Below are 26,129 nucleotides of genomic sequence, written 5' to 3'. Positions count from 1 at the left end.
TAAAGGAAATCACAGAGAGACGGAAAGAAGAAGTCCCGAGGGACATACGTGGTGGTCCAGTGGCTAAGACTCCATACTCCCAATGCAGGGTGCCTGGGTTCGATCCCTGGTCAGGGATCTAGGTCCCAAATGCTGCAACTAAGAGTTCGCATGCCACAGCTAAAGATCCCGCCTACCACAGCTAAGACCCAGTACAGCCAAATAAATACATAAATATTGTTTAAAAAAGAAGTCCCAAGCCATGGGATTCAACCAGATGGCAAGTGACAGGGGATGACTTTTTAGAAGACAAAGCACTCGGTCTGCAGCACTAGAAGTCTGTGGGAGCACACCTTGGTACCCAGGCCCAGGGTCGCCCACTGCTGGGGGCTCCTGTAGTTGGTCTCTTAGGGGAAGTGAAGTCCCCAAAGCTGGGGGACTCTGGAGCTGTGGTTTAAAGGACAAGCTACTGTCTAGGAACTAGATATTTACAACCATTATATTTGAAAAGTCATGTGAATTTGAATTGAAGCAGTTGATTTGATTTAGTGTTTCCAGATATATATCAATACACAGAATTTGTTTACGTACATCATAAATTAAGTGCCTTCTGTCAGATCCTAGGGTTTAAAATGAGGCCAAAGGAGGTACCAAAGTGCCATCTAGAGGGGAAGTGGAGAATGAGAGGAAAATACTTGCAAGGTATTTTGTCTTTTTTTTTTCCCCTGTAAAAGCATCAACATGTTATTATGCTATAATGGGGATAATAATACCTTGTCTTGGACGATGGTGACGAGGAGTACAGAGTATAACAAGACGTAAAGCCCACAGCAGGCATTCCGCAAGATGGACAGATTGTAATATTCTTAGTTGCGTTCTTTTCTTCTCTTGTTGAGCTTCCCTGGTATCTCAGATGGTAGAGACTCTGCCTGCAAATGCAGGAGACCCGTGTTTGATCTCTGGGTTGGGACGATTCCCTGGAGAAGACAATGGAAACCCACTCCAGTATTCTTGCCTGGAGAATTCCATGGACAGAGAAGCCTGGCAGGCTTCCGTGGGGTCTCAAAGAGCCAGACACGACTGAGCGACTAACACTTTCCCTTACTCTTGTTAGCCAAAAATGATGCTCCTATTATTATTAACAACACTAATCGCTGACTGGTTGGCCGACTAAATTTTAAGCCTAGGATATCCACTTAACAACCTGTTAACTCTAGGATGTCCATTTTAACTCATTTGGATCGAATGAAATGATAGAAATGATATCCTTAAAGGATTGCTTAAATGGCTGCTCCAGAAGCTCCTAATTGAAGAATCCCGGGTGGGGCAGTGGTCAGGACCCTGCTTTCACATCTGAGTGCCCTGGGGAATCTAAGTGAAAGTGAAAGTCGCTCAGTCGTCTTCGACTGTTTGCGACCCCATGGATCATACATGGAATTCTCCAGGCCAGAATACTGGAGTGGGTAGCCTTTCCCTTTTCCAAGGAATCTTCCCAACGCAGGGATCCATCCTAGGTCTCCCACGTTGCAGGCGGATTCTTTACCATCTGAGCCACAAGGGAAGCCCAAGAACATCAGAGTGGGTAGCCTATCCCTTCTCCAGTGGATCTTCCCGACCCAGGAATTGGACTGGGGTCTCCTGCATTGCAGGTGAATTCTTTACCAACTGAGCTATCAGGGAAGCTCCCCAGAGATCTAAGAAGGCCATAATTTAAAATTTAGAGACCAGAAAAGACCTACCCCTGGGGGCCTTGGAGGAAGCATGACCCTGCTGAACCTTGATTTCAGGTTTCCAGCCTTTAGAATTGTGAGAGAAAGAGTTTCTGTTGTTTTAAAGCGTTCAGTTTGTGGCAATGTGTTACCCAAGCCCTAGGAGACTAAATCTGTATCTGAAGATGAGGGATCATCAAGACCCAGACAAGCAGTGAAGCTGAGTGAGTGTTAAGTGTTGTGGTTATCAGAAATATTCCTTTTCATTCATTCCCACCCCCCACCCCAGGCATGAGTGTGCGTGCACACACGCAGAGGCACACTCCTAGTTGAAAAATTGCTTAGAAGAGTTAGTTTCAGTCTGTAGATGGCCTTGGGAAGGACAGAAGGAAAGAGAAGCTTGCCTGCTCTGATGGATGAACACTGCATACACACTCCTGGAGGGAAATGGGATGGATGTCGGGAGAGGCCCCCAGAAGCGCGCCCCACCCCCTACCCCCCCAGGGTACCAGGCAGCTTCAGGCCATCTGGGGGAGGGGCGGGCTGAGAGGGGAAACCTCTGCCACAGCACGGCACCTCCCTTCATGGCTGCTGGAGCTTAGGGCAGTAGTGAAGTCTCTACATGTGAACTCTGAAGACCTTAACCAGAATGTGGGAAAGTCTCTTGCACAAGGACAGGGACAGGCCCGTTCTGCCCCAGTCTGATGTAGGCCGTGGGGAAAGCCCGTAAGAGCAGAAGATGAGAGGATGAGGAGGACCCAGGGGGTGAAGGGAGGATCAGCTGGGACAAGCCTCTTCGTCAAAATGGAGCAAAGTTTCTCTGAGTCTTTAATGAGGCAGGACAGTAGCCAAGGTTTTAAAGCCATTCTGGTCTTTTTTGATTTTTTTTTTTTTTTTTTTTTACTTTTGCTTTTACTGTGTCTTCCTCGGAAAATTCCTTTTTATCCCAATCTTTGAACCTGCTCCAAATTCTCTTTTCCCTTCCCTTCTCGTAGAACCCTATGCTGCCTCCTCATTTCCATTTAAAACTCTGTATTTTATACACGTGTAATTAGTTTCCTTTTGTGGCTCCTGCTAACCAGACTGGAAGCTTCATGAAGGTAGAGATATATTGAGTGGCTTACCACCGCATTCCCCCCAGTTCAGTCTGCTCAATCAATACTGTGCATATTAGATAGAATCTTGACACAGGTTGTTGGCATGGATTGAAAACGGGTGGAGATAGTGCAAAATTTATATTATTAGACCATATCTAAAACAATACCCATGTAAATATTTGCATCACAGGGAACATCCCAGTACTGAGAATACAGGTGGTGCCTTGAAAATGCTGAAGACACTGCTGTGCCCCCCATCCATGTGTTCCCAAATCATTTTCACCTGTAGGATTGGTGTATGTTACGTTGATTTCTGTCCAATACATTTATTGTCTATAAATGTAGATTTGTGAACCCACACTCACAGAGGCAGGTTGTCTTAGTCTTTAGCTTACCCCCTTCATCTTCACCAGCCCTCCTGTACCCAAAACTATGCCAAATGCATATGAAACCCATGCACAAACAGAGGACCCACTTCCAGGTGGATAGCTGCTTTTAATCCTTTCCCTTACAGAAATTCTGGAGTCCACATTCACACTCACTTATTCATAGCTTGTCTCTACCCAAACCCATTTAAAAATTAACAACAAGAATTCTTGATTATTCTGAAACCTGCCATCAAATTCAGTTAAGTTCTTTCTTCCCAAAAGAGTTCCCTGTACGCAGAGCACAGAATCTTGCGATTGGATGCTGACTGTCCCGGTTCCTATCTTCTCCGCTTCCCATGTTTCATTCACCACACCTTTTACAGTGGTTTCTTTGAGCAGTTCTACCTGATCCTTTGGTGCCGCCACTTGATTCTTTTCTGGTTTATCTGGCTGTGCTTTCATCTTTAAATATCTTAATCTTGATTGTATATCCTTGGTTTAGGAGAGGTATAGCCAACAAAACAGAGCCTGGATACTCAAGTCAGACTCGGATCATCACGGAACCCTGGGAGCTTGGGGAGCATGACAGTTTGCTTTTTCTTACTAATACCCAACCCCTCCAGTCTGTTACAGGCTCAGAATTGTAGCCTGTGGAGGAAAATGAAGGTGCAGTGTCTTCTTCAGTGAAATCCAAGCCCTTTTCAGGGAGTGATCTGATTTACCCTTCAGGAAGTCGAGCGGTCTCTGAGGACCCTTTCAAGGGCCTTGCGTTTTCTCCAGAATCCAGTCCAAGTACTCGACCACGTTGCTGTAAACACCTGGCCGCTCCCTTTGGCCGCAGCCTTCACCCCAGCTCGTGATGCCTACCAGGTGCCACACCTCGTTGTGCTTACAGGACAGGGGCCCCCCCGAATCCCCCTGTGACAAACAGAGAAAAGAAAAGGGCACGCAGATCAGTTTAGACTTCACTTCTTAAATACCTTGCCCCGGGAATGATTTCACCTGAAATTCTGTCTTGGCCCTTTAATAAACTTCAAAGATGCAGATTACCTGTCCCGCACACCAATCTATCCACGTCAGATTCTAGGGTAAGGAAAAAACAAACCCACTGTGTTCCCTGCTCATTGGCAGAAGACTGTTTTTCAAAAAATACACCAAACAGAGGACTTCCCTGGTGGCCCAGTGATTTAAGAATCCACCTGCCGATGCAGAGGTGGGGGCGGGGGTGGGTTCGATCCCTGGTCTGGGAACTAAGATCCCACATACTGTGAAGCCACTGAGCCCATGTGTCACATTACTGAGCCTGAGCAACTCGGGAGTAGTCCCCGGGCCCTGCAACTAGAGAAACCCCTGTGCAGCAGCAAAGACCCAATGCAGCCAAATATAAATAAATTAGTGAAAAAATTTAAATTAAAAAAAGTTTAATGCACTAAACATTCTAATTGGAGTTTATTCAATTGGCTGAAGACAGGGTTACCTTACAGGCATCCTTCCCTCCTTCTCTGTAGCCTGCACAGACCATCTTGCTGGTTATTCTGTGCTCTCTGTAACCTGCCTGGCATTCTTCATTTGTCATCAAGGGTACCTTGGCTTTCTGGAGAGTATTCTGTATTTTGTCTAAAACAAAATTTTGGTTTATAAATGGAATAACCGCATACATATAATATAAATTTAAATATAAGTACATATATTTAAAATAAAAATTGCACCTATTTTAAAAATCTAGAAGGAAAAACAATCAGGTTTAGTTCACAGACTTTTTGTAATTACAGCATGTAGAGAAGATGTTATCTCATTATTGTACCATTTTTTTCATGTTAATTTAGCTCAAAATTAATTATGGCTTTAACTGGAATTACTTCCCAGAGAAAATAATTGGATAACAGGCTAAGACATTTACTGAAAAGTGCTAGGTTTTGAATTAAACTTCATTAAAAGTAATGAGTCTTTAAAGAGATTGTCGTATTTAAAATTCCCAAATAGGTGAGGTATCATCTTCCTTTGGGTGATTTTTGCCTTTCCATCTTTATGAATACACTTTCTGCAATTGAATAATGTTATTATTTTACTCTCATTTTAGCTGTGTGACTTGAGGTAGCAGAAAATGTTGTGATTAAACTGTGCTCTGTATCTTCCGCTGTAGCAGACAGAGAAATGTGGTTTCTTACCTCTTAATTTTCTGTATCCCCATCCGGTCACCCAGCATTCAGTATACATCACATTTCTATCTCCTTTGGAAGGTAGGCATATGGGCCATTGAGAGTCTAAATTTTAAAAATCACAGTTTAGTTATCAGAAACAGAATACATCACATTTCCCGGGAAAACTCTCTTCCTTCACTTTCTATGATTAGGGTGTGTTCTCAGTTTATTATATTCGGGTTTTTTTTTTTCCCCCTCTTTGTCATACATTTTCATTCCTCATGTTCAGAGTTATCTATCACACATCAAGGAGGAGGGAACAAGAGACAGCCTCCTCCACTAACTGTCACTCTCACGAGGTCTGTGATGCTATAGAAACTGCTTCCTCATTCTGACTTGCCATCCTTTCTTCCTTAAAAAGGAGATATAAGCCATCTTTAACATTCCAATATATTATGAAGTCATGTCATTCTGTGAATCTGAAGAAAACTTGCCATTTTAACCCCTCCCCACAAAAAAATAGATTCAATCATCAGGACAGCATGTCAGTCTTTTATATGAATATATATATATATTTTAATATGAACCATTTTTAAAGCCTTTATTGAGTTTGTTACAATATTGCTTCTGTTGTTTATGCTCTAATTTATTTTGCCTGTGGGATGTGGCATGTGGGATCTTAACTCCCAGACCGAGGATCAAACCTGCACCCCCTGTATTGAAAGGCAAAATCTCAACCGCTGGACCACCAGGGAAGATCCCAGCACTCAGTCTTAATGGACTGAAAGGGGAGCTTTGCAGCCCTTCTCCCTTTTTAATGACAGTAATACATGGAGGGACTGCCAGGGTCAGGCCAGGAACCTGGGAGTGTGAAGCCCGGCATCACTGTAGACAACGTTCTGTTTAAAATTTTCCATACCTGTGTAATTCATTGTCGTTTCTAGTTTCAACAAGGCAATGTCATATCCACTTTCTGCCTTTTCATATTGATCATGAATTATTATTTCTTGAACCCCAAAGAAAGATGTATCCTCTTTTATTTCTGATTGATTCAAAATGCCACTATAGACACGCAACACATTAGGTGACTCGACCCTAAGGAGTAAGCAAGAGAGGAAAAGAGAATTCCCGTTAGCAAGTAATTCCCAACCTTTTGAGATACAGTGCTATTTAACTAACGATTCCTAGCCAGTGGGGGGCTTTTAGGTGGAAAGAAGTGATTTTCTGCTAAGATTTTTCAGTCACATAGTCCTCTTTTATGGAAGGTCCTGGGCTATCATTTACCTTATATTAAACACAAAAACATCAATGAATACTTTTTCCACCCTTCAACACACACACACACACACACACACATACACATTTCTGGGTTTTACTTTCAGTGCTGCCGTTGATTGGCTGTGACCCTGAGAAATTCACTCATACTTTCTGGCACCCCACTGTCCCATATGTTAAAGCTAAAAGAGACTATTGACCTCAAATCTTTGAGTTATGAGTAAGCTGCATAATGATAAAAATAAACCGACAAAACCACAAATCTGAGTCTAAAAACAACCCAGAAGATACTGCATTGCAAAGAGGAAATCTGGTCAACTAAAATTCCCTGGGATACACACAGTCTGTATGCTCTTGATGGAGCTTTTATATCTGGCCGGTAATGAAAATGACTGAAGTAGGGAATCCAATATGATGATGTATAATAAACACTTCTTTCTGTGTCTGGAAATAAGAGTGAGGGGTGGGGAGAGAGGAAGGGAGAGAGAGAGAGGAGGAGGAGGAGGAGGAGGAGACAGAGTCAGAGGGGAGAGGGAGAATAAGTGGGAAATTACATTCAGGAAGCGGGAAATTCTCTTTGAGTTTAGTCCTAAACCCAAAGCCCAGGACAGTGCACAGAAGGTGATATACTCAACAGGAGGTAAGCAGAAGTCCCCTGGGGATGTGTATACATTTAACCAGAAAAGTGGAATATTATGGAGTCAAACAGCCATGTTCCCGCACCTCTTCTGATGCTGGTATAGAATATGAACAGCTCTTCCTTTTTGCTTTTTCCCCCACTAAAGACAGAAAATTAATTTAGCAAATAGGAAAACTGACATCTTTGAGATAAAATACTAGAGTAGATTTAATATTAATATATGCATGAGCATGGTGAACGAGTAAAACCAGCAATGGTACTGAACTCGTTGAAACAGTGAGCAGCTGTTAATATCCACTGGTTTCCGATGATGGCGCCTCCACACAGGTGTCTCTGGGTGGGTGATGTCACGTGCAGAGTTATCTGCCACGGCCACTCTCCGTGAACAGAGCGGGTTCCTCCTACAATTCTGGTCTTGATTTTGGTTGTACACACTACGACAGAAGGATTGCAGTGAGTAGCTTCCTAAATCTTCATTTTCCATCAGTAGTTACATTCCTTCAGGCACACAGGGAAGAACGCCCTGCCCTGGGTTCAATAATGTACCGTGACCTTCACTTGAAGATACTTTAGACTCAAGTTGGCAAAGCATAATATGAACATAAAACCTGAATGAGTGGGTCACCTTGTAATTGCACATTCCCAAATAATGCCCCAAATAATAGAGAAGGACAGGGCAGCCTGGCATGCTGTAGTCCATGGGGTCCCAAACAGTTGGACATGACCAAGCCATTGAACAACAACAATAAAATAATGTCTCATGTGGGACTTCGAGGCTTACCTTCCCTCAAATGACAACCGCAGCGGTTCTTTTAAAGCAATGGTTGTCAAGTGTGGCCCCCAGACGGACCTCCCAGGCATGACCTGGGAATTTGTGAGAGATGATCATTCATGGGCCCCACCTTAGACGTCGTGAATCAGAAACTCTAACAGTGGACCCTGACCGCCTGAGTTTTGATCAGCCTCACTGACGTTTGAGAACTCTGGTTAGAGGTGAACACCTTGAACTCCATTTGCAGCCTTTGTCCAGTTCCTCCCACTGCCCTCCCACCCCAGCTGCCCTTTGGCCCGCTCAGTCACTCCAGCTCCACCCACACCCCAACCCGGCCTCTCTTCTGTTTGTGAACTGCTTCTGCCCTTTGGTCTTGTTGACAGATTGGGGTTTTATGCTCAACCCTTGATATTTCCGAGGACTTTGATTCAAACTCACCCCTCAGTTCTTTCTTGACTTGGAAAATTAATATGTCAGCAGTAACTAAAATACATTAAGAACATGTAAATAAAGACCTTGTTAAGATGAGTTCTATCTAGATCTCGGTGTTCGTTTCTCAGTTCAAACAAAGTGCTGAAAATACCCATGCTTGGCCTTGCATTTTGAACTAATAGATGTTTCTTTGGATGGCAGTTGCTCTGTGTCTTCAGAAAGTTAAGTTATAGTATAAACCAATGACAGTGAAAGGTATAAACATCTCAGTCAGATGTTCCCTTGCATATTAGCACATTTTTAATCTAATGCAGCAAAGCCTAATCAACTCATTTCACTTCTATCAGAAGGTGCATTAAAGACATAAGATTTTAGTTTCCTTTATCTTATAGTTTCTGTTTAGCTGTCAGTCTACACCTGATATAATCTGCAACCTTTAGAGACCAGAGTCCATAGATTCATTAGAAAGGAACATAAGGAGGAACATTAGAAACATAAGAAGCATTAGAAAGGAAGGAGGGTGAGAATGGATTCTGCAATTTAAGGTGTAAGTGGTGGCTCCCCTTTTAAAATGATGTCACCATTGCTGGCGATAAAATCGGCTGCATCCTTTCTATTGCTTGGTAGCACCAGCACAATGGAAAGATCGTAAATACTCCTTTTTGTCTTAGGTAAATTTATTGCAAGAAAAACAGAGAAGGTATGAGATACAACTCAACTGACTGTCTTTGTAAAGAAGCTAGAACCATCCAGAGTCCCATCTGCTGCTGCTAAGTCACTTCAGTCGTGTCCGACTCTGTGCGACCCCATAGACGGCAGCCCACTAGGCTCCCCCGTCCCTGGGATTCTCCAGGCAAGAACGCTGGAGTGGGTCGCCATTTCCTTCTCCAATGCAGGAAAGTGAAAAGTGAAAGTGAAGTCGCTCAGTCTTGTCCGACTCTAGCAACCCCATGGACTGCAGCCTACCAGGCTCCTCCATCCATGGGATTTTCTAGGCAAAAGTGGCAGAATTTCCCAGCTAGGAGGGTAATATTGGACACAATGTAACATTGTGTGTTCTACAAAACAAGTTTTCAGAACCTCAGGATTTATTTCTTCATCTCTCAGTAGAGCCAGTATTTCTGACAGATTTTCATATTTTGAAATCTACTACAAAGCATAATTATCACTTCCATTTCACTCATTAAATCTCAGCTGCAACTTAATTTATATTGCATTGTAATATTGGGCAGTAAGCAATAAAAGTCTAGAAACATGCAGTGTATGTAAATCAATGAACACTAATGTCGTCGTAGGTTATTACGATAATTTAGGGAGGAATGCGTGTAGGGAGAATGTTCCTATTCTTTCCCTTACTGTTGTTTGGCTACAAACCATCTTTTGTTACTAGGCTCAGAAATTGGCCACTGGAATGGAAGTACTGCTGATATGGTATTATCATTTTTATATTATTATAGGTTGTGCTTAATATAGATAATCTTTTTATTTCCACTCTCTCATACTCATTGTTACAAGTTAATAAGGTTTTACTGTAACTTTTGCTAATATTCATAAATACTCCAAACACTCGCAGGAAATCTGAAGGCCCTGGAGAAGGAGTTACTGAATATTTCTTGTATATATAACATAGTTTTCCCAACATAAGATGATTATTTATATTTCAATTAAAGATCAAGTAACAACCAGTAGAAAGAAGATGACTAATTAAGATGCTGGTTGATATTTCTATTATAAAGGATAATAAGAAAGATCATTTGACCGTGATATCAACAAACAGACATAAAAATGTTGACTAAACCTGAGCCTCAGCAGGCAATACTAGTTATATAAATGTATCAAATTATAAAATGTTTAAGCAAAAAATGTTAGCTGCTCAGTGGTGTCTGACTCTTAGCAAACCCATGGACTATAGCCCACCAGGCTCCTCTGTCTATGGGATTCTCTAGGTGAGAATACTGGGGTGGGTTGCCATTCCCTTCTCCAGGGGATCTTCTTGACTCAGGGATTATAACATATATTTAATTAATGCCAGGCAATGCAGAGTTTAGTTAAAGCCCAATATTTACCTTTAAAACAGGTCAGCCTGATTGACAGCAGTGAAAATAACAGAAAATTGCAACTGCATTCATTGTTGTACTAATTTTCTCCCCTCTGTGGCTATTACTGATTCTCTTAGTCACGACATACTCAGTATAAAAAACTCCTTCAGGCTATTACTTTTTTCAAGTGACGTTAAACTCACCATTATCCATTTTACATAACCTTAACGTGTATCCAGAGATGCTTCCTGTCCCATGAAGTATTTTAGTTGGAGATCCATTTGCAGAAAGTTTTAAGTAGCATTTACCCCTGCAGGTTGGAAGCAAAATGGTATAAACATAACTCATCTCTCAACAAGCTGGGACAGAAGCATCTATGGGACTTGACACATGTCTTACTTCCCTCCGTTGCACGATTCTTGAGATGGAGAATAGGTAAAGAACTGGCAGCGGATGCTGTTGGTACACGTTTTCTGGCAGGCTTCGTGGCTGTCCGCGTCTACGATGTCCAGTTCTTCTCCCAAGAAATCAGTGTTGCGATAGAATGAAGAATGGCAGAACACTGCACAGCAGAAGCACATATTGAGATGTGAAAGGCAAAACCCTCCCGCCCATTTGTTGACCTTGATCAGAAGAAAGGGCTTGCACTGATTACCTGGGACACTGTGTTGGCAGTGTTGTAGACTAAAACCAGAAAAAGCTCTGTTCTTTCTAAAGCGTGCGCTTGGCAATCCACTTGAAGATGTTTTAAGGAGACACAGATTTCTAAGAGTGAAAAAGAAACGTCAAGAGGCACCATGTAAACCATATCAAAGAAGAAGACATTTTCATAGCGCATATAGAAATCAGTTCCTGTTGGTATTTAATAGGGAAGGAGTTCCCATTTTGAAAGTACACTGAGTCAGACTGTAGGTTGCATAGGTTGCAGACAAATTTTCCAAACTGCCTCTAAATCTTCTGAGCTTGCTCTGTTCAACATCACTGTTCCTAGCACCTTCCTTTTTCATTTCCTTTCTCTCAACTTTCCTAGACTATCTCAACCATCCAGGAATGTTCATGCTGCCTAGAAATCTGCTGTAGGCTTAGACAGAGATAAATGCAGGCTCCACACCCAGGTGGCATTTCTCTGGGAGGAAGTAACCTTTCCTAACTAGTACAAAATCACAATCCAGGGCAGTGATGTCCAACAGTTTTTTGCAATGACGTAAACACTCTGCATCTATGCTAGTCACTACAACAGCCACTGCTGCTGCTGCTAAGTCGCTTCAGTCGTGTCCGACTCTGTGTGACCCCATAGATGGCAGCCCACCAGGCTCCCCCGTCCCTGGGATTCTCCAGGCGAGAACACTGGAGTGGGTTGCCATTTCCTTCTCCTAGCCAGCCATTTCATGAGTTCTTGAAATGCGGCTAATACAGCTGAGGAAATGAAGATTTAGTTTTATTTAATATTCATTAATTCAAATTTAAGAGGCCAAGCCTTGGCTTGTAGCACCCAGGTTCTTCTCTCACCCTGTAATGATGATCAAATACTTCCTCTTATAGGTATTGACTGGGAATTTTACAAATGGAATATGAAAGAAAGAGAACCGTGATTAAGACAAAATAACACCTTACAAAGGCATCTAAGTTCTGAAATTTTTAGTGCCTTAAGGTTCAGTCTTTGCCCTCCTTCTCTCTGTTCAATTTTTTGATGATCTCATCAGTTTCAGCAGCATTAATTACCAGCTGGGGATACCTAATCACTGCCTTAAATCTCTCTTTTTAACTGCCAATTCGATATTTCTTTCTCATTGACTACCAGACACCTCTTCCCTCTTGAAATCAACTCTATATGAAATCTTCCCTCATTTCTTCATTGGTGTTTTCAACCTTGCAACTTTCTTGAGCCAAAAAATTTTGCAGCCATCACTGACTTTTTCCTTCATGCTGGTATTCAATCCATCAGCAAATCTTACTGGCTCTACATTAACAATATATCCCAATCTGATCACTTCTGTTTTACTTCCACTCTGGCCCAAGTAGTGCAGGGTTTTTAATCTATCGAGTGTACTTATCGCATCCCCATGTTTAGAACCATATTGAGAAAATGAAAGTAACATATTCTCATGTGACACAGCTAGTATTGATACTTCTGTAGTTATATCCTCCCCCGATAAAAAACCAGTCTTGCTTGATGGACAGGAGCTCAATGGCTTATTTTGGCTGAATTCCTCTGGGGGACACTCCCCACAGGAATGAACAGCCATGTCGAGCAAATGCCAAGGACTCTTAAGAATTCAGAATCTAGATTTTTAAGCAAATAGTCTTAAGATGACTTCTCCTTTTTTTTTAGTGAATTTTGTTAATGGGGACAACAAACATCCTTTTGATGATCATAGCAATTTCCTGTGCTTTTATTACAGTTTCCTGTGTTAATATGCATCAGTAGGGAAATGGCCTAAATTCTCAAAGCGTCCTCCACCATTATCCCCAATTCTTTTGATGAAGGCCACTGTTTCTCCCCCTCTCCATTTTGAATTTGACAGGTCACTGCTATTTCCAGCTCTTTGTGCTCCTGGATCAATGATCTTAAACCAGGCATTGGGCTACGATAGTGAGTGACTATCGTTATTTTCTTCCTTCTATTCGGAACTAGCAACTCTCTCGTTGTCATTGTTCAGTCACTAAGTTGTGTCTGACTCTTTGGGACCCCATGGACTGCAGCACACCAGGCTTCCCTGTCCTTCACTATCTCCCGGAATTTGTTCAAATTCATGCCCATTGAGTCGCTGATAGTATCTAATCATCTCATCCTCTGTTGCTCTCCTTTTGCTGAAGGCAAAGACCTCCCTAACCTAAAGAAAAGCAAAAGTCCTGCGGTCAGTAAGTGGGAAATGGAAAGAGAGGAGCTAGGATTCTTCCTTGCAGTTTTTATCTATTCTAGAGAGACATTTAGATAAAATTTGTAGTTGCTCAGAATTTTCAAGGGTGGGTTTTGATCAACTGTTTTAAAAGATAACACATGACCCTTAATCTTAACTCTTTACCTTTCAGATGCTGTTGGCCATTCTTCAGACAAGAAGGTAAAAAACAGACAACTGGGATGGTGAGTACAGATGCTGCGACAGACAAAGGGATCTGGGGCCACGACAGTGTCAATGGTGATGTCCACAAACGCCGTTCTGGGGAAAATGTCCCTAATACAAGCTGCACAGCAGAAGACATCATATTCAGAGGGTCAGTTCATTGGTAGCGTCAGTAAAAGTAAAACCCCACTCACGGTATTCGTAAATTCCATATAAAAAATTTGCTGGGCGATGAGGGAGGGATGAACAGACAGAGCACAGAGAAATTTTAAGGCAGTGAAAATATTCTGAATGGTACTCTGGTGATGGAAACATGCCTCTATATATTTGTTCAGACCCATACAATGTATGACTCCAAGAGTGGCTTGTAATGTAAACTGTGAACTTCGGGTGATTATGATGTTGGCTCATCAGTTGTAACAAATGTACCATCTGGTGAGGGATGCTGGTAACAGGCGAGGCTGACTACATGTCTGGGCAGGAGGTAAAGGGAAATCTTTATCCTTTGCTCTCAATTTTGCTGCGAACCTAAAACGGCTCTAAAGAAACAAGGTCTTACTAGTAACTTTAAAAGATTTGTTTATCCCAAGATCTTTTACACTTTTAAAATTAGGATAACTGAAGTGATTGCTGTAAGCTTTAAATTCCAATATAAACTTTAGTCATACAGACCATTATGGATTTTTTCTCATGAGGAAAATAAAAGGTCAATGGGTCCATTTCATTAGTGAGCACAAATTGGTATCCTAAGTGAGGCCCATTGTACATATCATTAGCACTGAATGGCTAAACTACCTCATTAAGAAAATAATAGTTACCCAGGTTAGAAAGGCCACAGGACTTCAAAGAAAATCCAGATACCACTTCGTGGAGCTTCGTTATGCTGGTTGGTGTCCCCGTTTGGGTGTTCTTCAACAGACAAGTGTTACTAAATGAAGACCAAAATGGAAAATTATTTTATCCCTCCAAACGCAAGTAAGGAAAAATATAAGATGATAAAAAATTCACATTTAGAGATGGCCTGGGCATGGAAGCTAAAGAATTGCTCTGAAAACTTTGATCTGAGAGACTAGACAGCTGCTCTTGAGTCCCATCTCTGCTGGGAGTTGGTGGTTCTGTGAACTTTGTCAGTTTTATTTTTTCATCAGTAAAATGACAGCTTTAGATGGGTAGTAACATGAAGAGTGGAGACGTAGGAATTAAAGACTTCTCAAGCGCGTCTCAATTTTACCATTTTAACTTTTCAAATAATACCTAGCAACTCCTGAGGTCCTGGCTTGCTGTTCACTTTGCATTGAATCTTACACATAAAATATGTAGAAAGGTGGATTTGAGCTGAGCTAAAGATAAACCACAAAACCTTAATTATTGATTTAAGAACTTCATCTTGTGTTATCATTCATTGCTTTTCTTCAAGTAAATCTTTGACACTTTATTTCCGCTCATCTCCTTTTTGTGAATGTGTAGACCAGAATGTTAAAATCCAAATACTAGTCATTTTGAGTTCTTCTTTTATCGTTGGATTTCAGATAAGTATAGCACGTGTGTGTGCTAAGTCGCTTTGGTCATGTCCGACTCTCTGTGAACCCATGGACTGTAGCCTGCCAGGCTCCTCTGTCCATGGAATCTCCCAGGAAAGAATACTGGAAAGGTTTGCCCCTTCCTTCTTCAGGGGCTCTTCCCAACCCAGGGACTGAACTCACACCTCCCATGGCTCCTGCATTGCAGGCAGATTCTTTACCCCTGAATCACCAGGGAAGCTCCAGATAATTGCAGCTCCCTATACAAATCCAAAATATCTCAAATATTTCTAAATTTAAAAGTTAACGATATTTTCCCTAAAAATATTTAAGAGAAAAGAAGTTAATAAATTGCAAATCAGATCCTTTTATATTTTTACAGAATATATTTACCCCTGGAATATTTCAAAATCTAGTAGCGGGACAAGTTTTAAAGTATTTCACACAGGTTTCCGTTACTTTGTCTCAGGTGGGGAACTGTTATTTGGGAGGATATCTGAGTAGGTTTTTCTTTTTGATTCTACAAGTTCAGGCTATAGCATCCTTTAGGCTGAGAAGGGGACTGACTGACCATTACAACTGTTTTAAAATCGCCAATTAAGAAATGTAGCACTCTATAAATTAGCAGCAGACACCGGTTCAGTCCCTGGGTCAGGAAGATCCCCTGGAGAAGGAAATGGCAACCCACTCCAGTATTCTTGCCTGGGAAATCCCGTGGACAGAGGAGCCTCGCAGACTATAGTCCATGGGGTCACAAAAGAGTTGGACATAACTTAAGAGCCTAAACAGCAACAACAATAAATTAGCTAGGAGGTGGATTTAACATTTTTGATAAGTGTCACTGAAAGACAGATTCTGTATTATAAAAGGAAGTGCATCCACGTTGGACTTTAAATACATTTTTCACCAAAAAATCTATAGTATTAGTATTTTTAGAATTGTCTTGCATGGGTTGAAAATAAAATTTGACATCAAGTTGATAGGGAAAAAAAGAATTCCGTTTTGTTTTCCATCAGCCCACAGCTCGCTCACCGATCCTTTATGCTTGGAAAGTGCCTTGTGGCGAATGTAAAAAAATGGCAGTGCGTGTCGTCTGTACACCTCTGTTGGCATTCCCGAGCGCTCTGGGCAAGGGAGCTGTTATAGTTCATCCCCTTCATGTTTAGGTCCACATACATGTCTTTGCTGCAAGCTGGAAGTGAAATCAGAATATATGGTTATTTTCCAGTCTCTGGGGTCAAGTCTGATAATTCAATCTCAGCCACTGTTCCTCCAGACTTACTCTTTCACTGACTTTTTCTCAGAAATCCTCTAGTTCTGTTTTAATCTGCTTAATTCCTACTCTTCCATGGAAACAGTAAGAGGATGCCAGTGTCCTTCTTACACTGCAGCAGCATGAGACTTGTACATTTCTGCTTCAGCTTTATGAACTGGCCTCTCGTCTCCTTCACTCCACTAATGCACTGATTCACTCATTAACCTATACTAGTATCTATTTCACTATTAAGGCAAGTGTCATCTCAACCTTTAGAGCTGCTTTCCTTGATGTGAATTAATATATTTAATAAGGACTTTCATATAACACTTTAAGCTGGAAAGGAGAGGGGGGAAAAATGAATGATGACCCGATGTAGTTGGATGTGTCCGATGAGATAAATATTAATGGACTGTAATACGGTGGGGCTTCCCAGGTGGCATTAGTGGTAAAGAATCTACCTGCCAAGGCAGGAGACACAAGAGACAGGGGTTCTATCCCTGGGTGGGAAAAATCATGTGGAGGAGGAAATGGCACCCTCCTCCAATATTCTTGCCTGGAAAATTCCATGGACAGAGGAGCGTGGCGGGCTATGTCCATGGGGCCACAAAATGTCAGACGCAACTGAGTGGTTAAGCACAAGCACAACATATGGAGTGGTGGGGGGAGACACGCGTGTGTGCTAGTGTTTACTCTATGTGACGAGTACTTCACTGAGAGGGTTTGTTTCCATATCACAGGATTTTATTTTATATCCAGAAAACCATAGCTGGTGTAACTACATGTATACATCACAGTAACTAATGAATATCAATTCTAGCAAGACGTCTTACCACTTATGTGGTGCAAGCATTGCTTGGAAGAATATCCAGAAATTGCTCCTGTCATATTCACCATTGGCAGTGTTTCTGTAACACTGTCTTTCAGGATGCAAGTATACCTGTTTTTTTTAAAGAAATACCATTACTGGGTAAAAATGTATATTTTAAAATAACGGATCTTAAAAGTCAGCCCACAGAGAGTCAAAGAGAAGGAAACAAGTTCCTCTATCTCATGCCAAAACAAATATTTTCTTAAGAGACTGTGAATTTGGTTTTCATTCCAACATCCTGACATTGAAAAGAGGACATAAAATGTTCCTTCCAAACACAAAATAGGAGTGGGTGAACTGTGGACTTTTGGTTAAATGCAGCTCTCTGCCTGTTTTAGTATATAGTTCATGAGCTGAGAATGGTTTCTGCAGTTTTCAATGATTATATTTTGAATCATTATATAAGTAGTTATATAATATCTTTGATTTTGCTATTGGATCCACAAAGCCTAAGATATTTACTTTCTGCCTATTAAGAAAAACTTTGCCAACCTCAGAGGTAAATTCTAGAATACTAAATTTTTTAAGTTCAGGGAACTATGTAAATACTCTGAATGCAGCAATAGTGCATAAAGATGTTGATGATGTCATTCTGCAGTAAAGCTTTATTATTAAATGTTAAACTCAATATGAAAACAAAAATGGTAAGTGGAATGTCCCAAGATTTTTAAGAATATGACTATAGAGACAAAACCACCAAATGTAATTTGTGAACCTTGATAAGATTCTGGTTAATTGCTGTAAATTACATTGGAAGGACAACTGAGATGATATAAAGGGATTCTTGTTAATTTTTAATGTCTTTTGTGTGCGATAATGTATGCTGAAATATTTAAGGGTGAAATATTACGATGGCTTCAAATTATTTCACATGGTTCGACATCTACACATACATAATAGAGAAGACAAAAATGGCAAAAAGTCTTGGGATGATATGAAATCATTGTACTATTCTTTCAAATTAGCTTTACAAACAATGAAATTTTTTTCTAATAACATCATTGAGGGAAATGTTCTAATTTGAATAATATAAAATATAAATAATCAATTGAAAGGCAAAGAACAAAATGAGGAACTGGCTTTAAAGTAGGAAAAAATCAGACAGAGAGTATCACTAATATTGAGACCACCAGAGAAGTTGGAAAGTCCACACTGAGGGGCACATCTGTTCCTCCTGAACTGCCTAAATGCTGCTCTTTCTTCTGTAAATATTTAATATTTCAGTTGAAGGAAGATACATCTTCCAATGTTAACATTAAGTTTTATAAAATGGTAGATGACAGTTCATTGCTGGTAACTGTCTGTCATATACAATCTATTTCCTCTACATAGAAAAGCGAACATTTACCACTTGGTAGGATCTTCTGATGATGATTCAGTCATAAAAGTGAAGAGCAAGCACCTTGGGTGGTGGGTGCAGATGATTTGGCAGTGCTTGGCATTTGGCGCGAAAGCCACAGTGATGTCTCCTCCTTTAAAGCAGGCATCTTGGAACAGCGTGGTCACACACTCTAGGTTGTAATACATGACGCATGTGATTTTGGATTTCATGGGGCACATGTCCAATCAGGTAATAATCTCACAAAAGCAAGTGAAATAGGTCTACTTAACGGGAAATGTGCCAGAACTTAGAAACCAGGTCCATCAACACTTTTAGTTTATTGGATGAGCAGCCATAGATAGAAAAGAAAATTATAAAACGGCTTGTGTGTCTCAATAGAACGGCGCTTCTGAGTGATTGGAGATGTGGGTGCTTTGCGAGTAATTGATTTGTTTCTCAGATCTTTGCTGGCAAAAATGCCTTCTAGGACCCCATCCAGGTCTAGAATGGCCTCTGCTTTTCCTTTCCCCATCGCTTCTCTATGTCTAAACACCATGCTTGTGTGAAACAAAGGCTCCGTGTAGCCTTTGGGTAGCCACCCAACTTTGGGTACCTACTGCTTTGGGTAGCGTTTGATGGCTGTTGATGGGCTAAGGTATCATATCACTTCAGTCTTTTAAATGGACCAGTTCAATTGACCTACAACACTATGGTAGTTCCTGTTGCACAACACAGTGATTGGATATTTCTGTACATTTCAGTTTATCATCATGACAAATCTAGTTACCATCGGTCACCATACAAAGATAGTACATAATTATTGACTATGTTCCCCACACTGTACAGTCTGTTACTATGAATCATTTATTTTGCAGCTGGAAGTCTGCACCTCTTAATCACCCTCACCTATTTCTCTCTTCACCTTACCACCTCCTCTCTGGCAAACACCTGTTGGTTCTGTGTTTCTATGACTCTATTTCTGTTTCATTATGTTCGTTCATTTGTTTTGTTTTTAGGAATTAACATAGCATCGTGCATCAATTATATTTTTAAAATAAACATTTTTTTAAAAGAGATCAGATTTGTGTATACCAGAGACAGTCATTGGAGGAAAAGGGTATTGGATATGGATAGTCAAAAGGGGGATTTCCTGGCAGTCCAGTGGTTAAGACTTTGTGCTCCAAATGCAGAGGGCATGGGTTCGATTCCTGACTGGGGAGCTAAGACCCTGCATGCTGCATGGCATGGCCAAAAAAAAAAAAAAAGTCAAAAGGTACAAACTTCAAGTTATAAGATAAATAAGTACCAGAAATGTAATGTACAACATGATAAATGTAATTAACACTGCTGTACGTTGTATATATATATCAGAGAAGGCAATGGCACCCCACTCCAGTGTTCTTGCCTGGAGAATCCCAGGGACGGGGGAGTCTGGTGGGCTGCCGTCTATGGGGTCGCACAGAGTCGGACACGACTGAAGTGACTTAGCAGTAGCAGTACATTATATGTGAAAGTTAGGAGAGTAAATCCTACAAGATAGCATCATAAGGAACACATTTTTTTCTATTTCTTTAATGTATCTATATGAGATGATGGCCATATTGTGGCCGTCATTTCATGATGTATGTAAGTAAAATCATTGTGGTGTAGACCTTAAACATATACAGTGTGGTACATCAATTATATTTTAATAAAACAAAGCCGAACAAATAGGTCATTTTAGTAACAAAAACTTTAGACTCTTAGAAAAATTATGGAAGCCCCTTCCACTGAAACCATAAATAAGTTAAAAATACAAACATGTATACCTGTGGCGGATTCATTTTGATATTTGGCAAAACTAATACAATTATGTAAAGTTTAAAAAAAAAAAAAAAACTCAACATTCAGAAAATGAAAAAAAAAACCAAACAAACAAAACTAAATTACATAAAATTGAAATTTTCTTCTATTTCTAGAAAGAAACATCTAATATTCCAGATTGTGGATTTTTAGGTCATTACTATTTTAATCACTGAATAAATGTATTGGAGTTTTTAATCTTGGCATATTTTCCTTGACAAATACTAAGATATAACCCTTGGTCTTATTAAATATATAAATATATATAACAAAAATTAAAATATTTGGGCAGAACAAAATATAACTCAAACTTATTGTAGCAACAAAAAAATAAGTAAAACTAAAAATTAGTAATTTTATCTCAGTAATAATCAACATGCCAGTAAGTATGTGGAAAAGTATATAGGTAAAAAAACAGTAGAAATTATCACTAGAGGCTTAGAGGATTATGTAGTCCATGGACTTAAATGGGGAGAAATTTCAACTTTATTTTCACTAACTTCTAACTAAAATATGGCTTATCTTTCTATGACTAATGTAAGAGCAAAATGCATTAGTGTCCACAGGACATGTGCCTTTGTCATAATAAAAATAGCAGATTTGAAAACACTACAGTTTCAGATATCTCAAAATATCATTATCACTCATTACTAGTTTGATGGTAATTACCATGCAGGTTTAGACCCACGACTAGACCTTCTTAAATAAAATATTAAGAAGACAATGTGTGATTTTCCCTTTTGGGTTTATGCCCTCCTGTTTTCTAATCCATAAGTCAGGGAACCAAGCTATTTCCAGTCCACACTAAAGATAAAATTCTACTTACCACCAGCAACGGAGGCAAATAAAGCGAAATGTACCGTTTGATATAATAAAGTCATCCTACAAAAAATGAAAAATGTGCATATGTTTAGAACATAAGACATGAATTTATAATTAATTTACTGATGTCAGAGTTTACAAGAAATTTGGAGGGAGAGGAGTAAATAACTCGATAGTAGTCGCAGAGCTCTTTATCATAATGGTGAATTTTATCTTCCCCCCAATCCTAGAATGTTCCTCAACATGGTTGGTTGTGCTGTGGTCAGCACGTTCACGGTTGAGAGGAACCAAGGACTTAGAGAGAAGGGTCGTCCCCTTTCCTTCCTTCCCTCCCTCTCTTTTGCCTCCAGCTCACTATTAATCAGACATTTCTCATGATCATCTGACCCTCTCTCCATCTCCATTTTTCCATATTTATCTTCTCTTCCAATTCATTTCCTTTCTTTCCATTGTTGAAGTTTCTTTTCTAAATCTATCAAAGAAGCTATAACTGATTTTCTACTTCTAAAATATTCTATTTTTAAAATGAGGTTGCAAATATATTCCTAGATTGTCTTGGTCTTCTACACACATACTTATCTTCACAGAGCCCTGAATTGACATCTCTCTGGAAAACTTTAGACAGTTTTCCTGTCTCAAGGGAAATCTATGAGACAGATTGTCTTCTGATGTGTTCATATTACTCTTGAATATCTTTTCAATTTCTAAAATACTTGCTACTGAGTAAAAACTATTACTCTTCTTCCATTCTGCAATCTCCTCCCACATTGCTTATGGATATTAACTAAGAACTTCCAAAATATTAAATCAGACACATTTTATTCTCTATTGTAAAAAATTTTTAACTCCACAGAAAAAGGCACATCAAGGAATAATTGTTTGAGAGACATCTTAAATAATAATTTTTGAAATCATACCTGAAAAACCTTGTTTGTTGCAATTCTTAATAAGAATGTTTTTTGTCTTCCAAAATGGCCATCCTCTTCTAAAGGAGTTTTTGCAGGTACTGTTCACTTAACTTTAATATTTACTTTTACTGATTCCCAGTGTGATGTAACATCGTTTCCTTGTGCAGAATGCCTGTGAAAGTACTTAAAATCTTTGCATATCAAACATGTACTCTGGTAGAGGTGCTTGCTTTTTCAATACACTGATTTTTTTTTCTCTCTCGTTTTACTGTGTATTCAAACAAGTGACCAGAGAGAAGCTTGCTTGCCTGGAAAATCCCATGGACAGAGGAGCCTGGTAGACTACAGTCCATGTGGTTGCAAACACTCAGACATGACTGAGCAACTTCACTTTCACTTCTTCACTTCTTAACCATTGGGCAAACTCAAAATGAGGATGCCCTCTGGCCAAAGCTGCCCTTAACCACATTTTCAAATAGCAACTGTTAATCATTAATTCCAGGCTAACTGGAGTCTCACCATCTGAAAAGAAAACAAGGGAGGTCTGATGGACTAACTGATGTTTGGAACAGTAGAGAGTTGAAACTCAGCTGTTCCAGGGTTGTGGAGCAGGTGGGGCCAATTGTAGATCCCTGCTCTTCTGCAAGCCCATTTCCCATTAGACAGTGTTACCTCCTCAGAGACCTGGAAAGAGAGGATTAGTTGTAATGAGCACTAGCAGCTCAGTGGTAAAGCATCCAGCTGCAATGCAGGAGACCCAGGAGGTGTGGGTTCAGTCCCTGGGTTGGGAAGATCCCCTGGAGGAACAAATGCAACCCACTCCACTGTTCTTGCCTGGGGAATCCCATGGTCAGAGGAGCCTGGGGGGCTACAGTCCATGGGGTCTACAAAGAGTAGGACTCAACTGACTGACTAACACTTTCACTTTAGGGAACTAGATCCCATGCGGCCAAAAATAAATAAATAAAAATAAAAGTACATTTCAGCTACACAAAAAGCATATGTCTATAATGCACTGTTCTTTATGCAGTTCAAACATAGAATAACGAATTTATGCCAGGAAAGCTTTTTGTGGAAAACTGATACATGAAATTATGTAAGGTCCTTATTTCCCTGTACTGTTAACTTCATGAAACCCCATCTCTTTCCTAAAGCCTTAGTACAAAGATTATAATGATAAGCCTCCAACTCTATTGAGAGAAACAGAAAGACTCTGACAAGCGATATACATCATTGGGAAACCAAATAATATTTTCCTAAATTTGATCTCGCTAAATTAGTGAAATTTCTAAAGCCTTCGAAATAATATAAGGATTCCGAAATATTCTTGTCTATTCAAATGAAAATAGAGTAAGAGTCTTACCTGTGTAGGAACTCTTCCATATTAAACAGAGCTTCTTTTCAAATTGACACCAAGTATTCTAAGAATTCTCTTCGACTAATGTTTTGCAGATTAGAATTCTAATGTTAAATACTTTTCTCTTAAAGCTTTCTCCCCCCACCCCCACCCCCCGCAGTGAAGTAGAATGCTTTTGAAGCTTAATGAAAATAGGGAATTACTGGACAAAATCTCAGGAAAAATCCAGAACTTGGTCTATAGAGACCCAAGAATAAGTTAGAAGCTGGGATCCTTGGTGGCCTAAAATTCTCTGTCTGGGACAGGAAAAAGCGCACAGCTGCACTTTCTCAGTCACAGCCAACATCAGCTTTCTCTTGGAGTTCCTTTCTTATCAAGACTTGCTTTGAAGAAAAGCACAGACTCCCACGTCCTGAAACCTCTTCCTTGCTGTCCCTGAAATATCCCCTTTTCATTCTCTTTTAATACTGACCTTTCAACCCTGGCATTACTAATATTTGTAATATTAGTAATTTACTAATTACTAATAATTAGATAATTATTTGTTCTGAGGGGCTGTTCTGTTCATAGTAGGATGTTTACCAACATCTCTGGCTTCTACCCACTAGTACCCGCGTCATCCAGGTGTGGCAATCCAATGTCTCTAGATATTGCCAAAAGTCCCCTGGCCAGGAATGTGTCCAGTTGAGAACCACTGCTTTAGATGATAATGAAAATTGCAAATGACTGCTATACATGCTCCTGTCATTTTTTATCTTCCTCATAAGACAACATGACATGGACCTAGGATACATCAGTTCAGTCGCTCAGTCATGTCTGACCCTTTGCAACCCCATGGACTGCAGCACGCCAGGCCTCCCTGTCCATCACCAACTCCTGGAGACCTCCCAAACCTATGTCCATTGTGTCGGTGATGCCATCCAACCATCTCATCCTGTATCGTCCCCTTCTCCTCCTGCCCTCAATCTTTCCCAGCATCAGGGTCTTTTCAATTGGTCAGCTGTCTGTATCAGGTGGCCAAAGTATTGGAGTTTCAGCTTCAACATCAGTCTTTCCAATGAACACCCAGGACTGATCTCCTTTAGGATGGACTGGTTGGATCTGCTTGCTGTCCAAGGGACTCTCAAGAGTCTTCTCCAACACCACAGTTCAAAAGCATCATGACTACTGGAATGACTATTGGAAAAACCATAGCCTGGACCTTTGTTGGCAAAGTAATGTCTCTACTTTTTAATATGCTGTCTACGTTGCTCATAACTTTCACCTGGGATATGAATATCAAGTCGTATTCCTGACTCTGTCCTTGCGGGTGACCTTGAACTAATCTCTTTACCTCTTTGAGCCACCATTGCTTCATCTTGAGCCTAAAGACATACTCATTCATTAGACGTGAATGCCCATTCATAATCTATGAGATGTGAATGAAAGTGGCTCCCACTTTAATAAATTTTAAGTATACCTTAGATGTTTCCCACACCTCGGTGAGGAATGAGACAGATGCGGGAGCCCTTGGCTAACCTCGTATCACATGTATACATGTGCTCGGCTTTCTGCAGCTTGCTATGCTGGTGGCACAGTGCTGACTTTCAGGCTCGGTGCTGCCCCACGCCTCTCTGTCCATTCGCCCTCATGAAAGTGAAGTCATGCCAGCCTCTGGCCCTCTTAGCCTCTTACACACATCTGTTTGTTGACGCTCTTACTGGGTGAAGTGCTCTTTCTGTTTCCCCTTGTATTGAACACATGATGGGTAATAAAGAGACCAGTCCAGCACCACTGGTTCTAGTTGGCAACTTTAAAATGATTAGCATATCCCAGAGGAGCTTCACATTTAAAGCTGTCCTCTTTTGCCCAAAGGAGGTCATTCCCTGACCAGCAAGAGCCCAAGCATAAAAAATAAAAATAAAAAAAGCCCAAGGATTACACTGCAAGCCCTTCAAGTCCTATTCAAACATCCTTTAGGACACTAGTAGTGAAGATAAAAGATTTTCACTGCAAACCAGTTTTTTTCTTTTTAAATATAAAACAACACCCACACTATCTGTGTTGCACACTAAAGTAAAAGTTGAAGTTGTGGGGTTTTTTTTTTTTTAATCATTTCAGGGAATCCAGCCGGATATTACAAAATCTGGGGAATTTATTTGTGGAGTAAGCCCTTAACTCTTCAGTTTCTTACTGTGTGGTTTATGAATGACTCAGACCTTGTGGTTTTCTTTCAGTCAGTTCCCTCCATCTTTAGTTCTTTCTACCTACCCAGTATTTTGTGAATGGTCAAATTCTGTGTCAATGTCAAGTCAGTTCAGTGGCATGGAATATAACTACCTGATATCAGTTGTGGTGGTTGGTCACTGACAAGTTTGGAATTTGTGTTACATAAGAATTAATATCATTCATTCCAGGACTGTTTCCTACCACCAGGAATTTACTTATTACTGCCTCTGGGTTACTACTGCAGAACCCAGGATCCACTGTGTGTGCCAAGTCAATCGTGTCCAACTCTTTGCAACCCTATGGACTGCTCCTCTGTCCATGGGATTCTCCAGGCAAGAATACTGCAGTGGGTTTCCAAGCCCTCCTCCAGGGGATCTTCCCAACCCATGGATCAAACCTGTGTCTCCTATGTCTCCTGCATTGGCAGGCACATTCTTCACTACTAGCGCCACCTGGGAAGCCCACTGAACCCCCAGCAAATCAGACCCCTGCCTTCCACGAAGGCTAC

General features: G+C 40.5%; 2 protein-coding genes across 6 annotated transcripts in view; one reads left to right on the top strand and one right to left on the bottom strand.

Annotated features, from left to right (window-relative positions):
• Positions 1-26,129, top strand: part of MTNR1A (melatonin receptor 1A) — a 157,931-nt gene that overhangs the window by 94,650 nt on the left and 37,152 nt on the right. For 2 of the 3 annotated variants that reach the window (XR_015156143.1, XR_015156142.1), the window contains exon 2: positions 13,486-13,537. The gene's annotated coding sequence lies outside the window, so the exon portion shown is untranslated. Of the gene's footprint in view, positions 1-13,485; positions 13,580-26,129 lie in introns of those variants that run through there. The other variant, XR_015156144.1, reaches the window with a different exon arrangement.
• Positions 3,261-23,778, bottom strand: F11 (coagulation factor XI). 3 transcript variants are annotated; one of them, XM_086380134.1, is made up of 16 exons: positions 23,420-23,778; positions 22,066-22,740; positions 21,153-21,208; positions 18,512-18,674; positions 17,126-17,232; positions 16,070-16,229; positions 14,336-14,445; positions 13,479-13,638; positions 11,108-11,217; positions 10,852-11,014; positions 10,656-10,762; positions 7,475-7,643; positions 6,214-6,389; positions 5,322-5,417; positions 4,631-4,770; positions 3,261-4,071 (listed from the first exon to the last, which is right to left on the bottom strand). In XM_086380134.1, exons 3-16 carry the CDS (start codon positions 21,205-21,207, stop codon positions 3,910-3,912), a joined length of 1,878 nt encoding a protein of 625 aa, XP_086236260.1. In that variant the 5' UTR covers position 21,208; positions 22,066-22,740; positions 23,420-23,778; the 3' UTR covers positions 3,261-3,909. The 3 variants fall into 3 exon arrangements, with proteins under 3 accessions (XP_086236260.1, XP_086236262.1, XP_086236261.1); XM_086380136.1 differs by having other exon boundaries at positions 4,636-4,770; positions 23,420-23,712; XM_086380135.1 differs by lacking the exon at positions 23,420-23,778 and having other exon boundaries at positions 18,566-18,674; positions 22,066-22,203.

Source organism: Bos grunniens, chromosome 27 (genome assembly GCF_055505025.1).
Source record: "Bos grunniens cultivar Pamir isolate PY7600 chromosome 27, Bosgru_T2T1.0, whole genome shotgun sequence".
Classification (NCBI taxonomy): Eukaryota; Metazoa; Chordata; class Mammalia; order Artiodactyla; family Bovidae; genus Bos; species Bos grunniens.
Note: the sequence above shows the minus strand (reverse complement) of the source record. Positions and strands in the feature narration are given on the sequence as shown.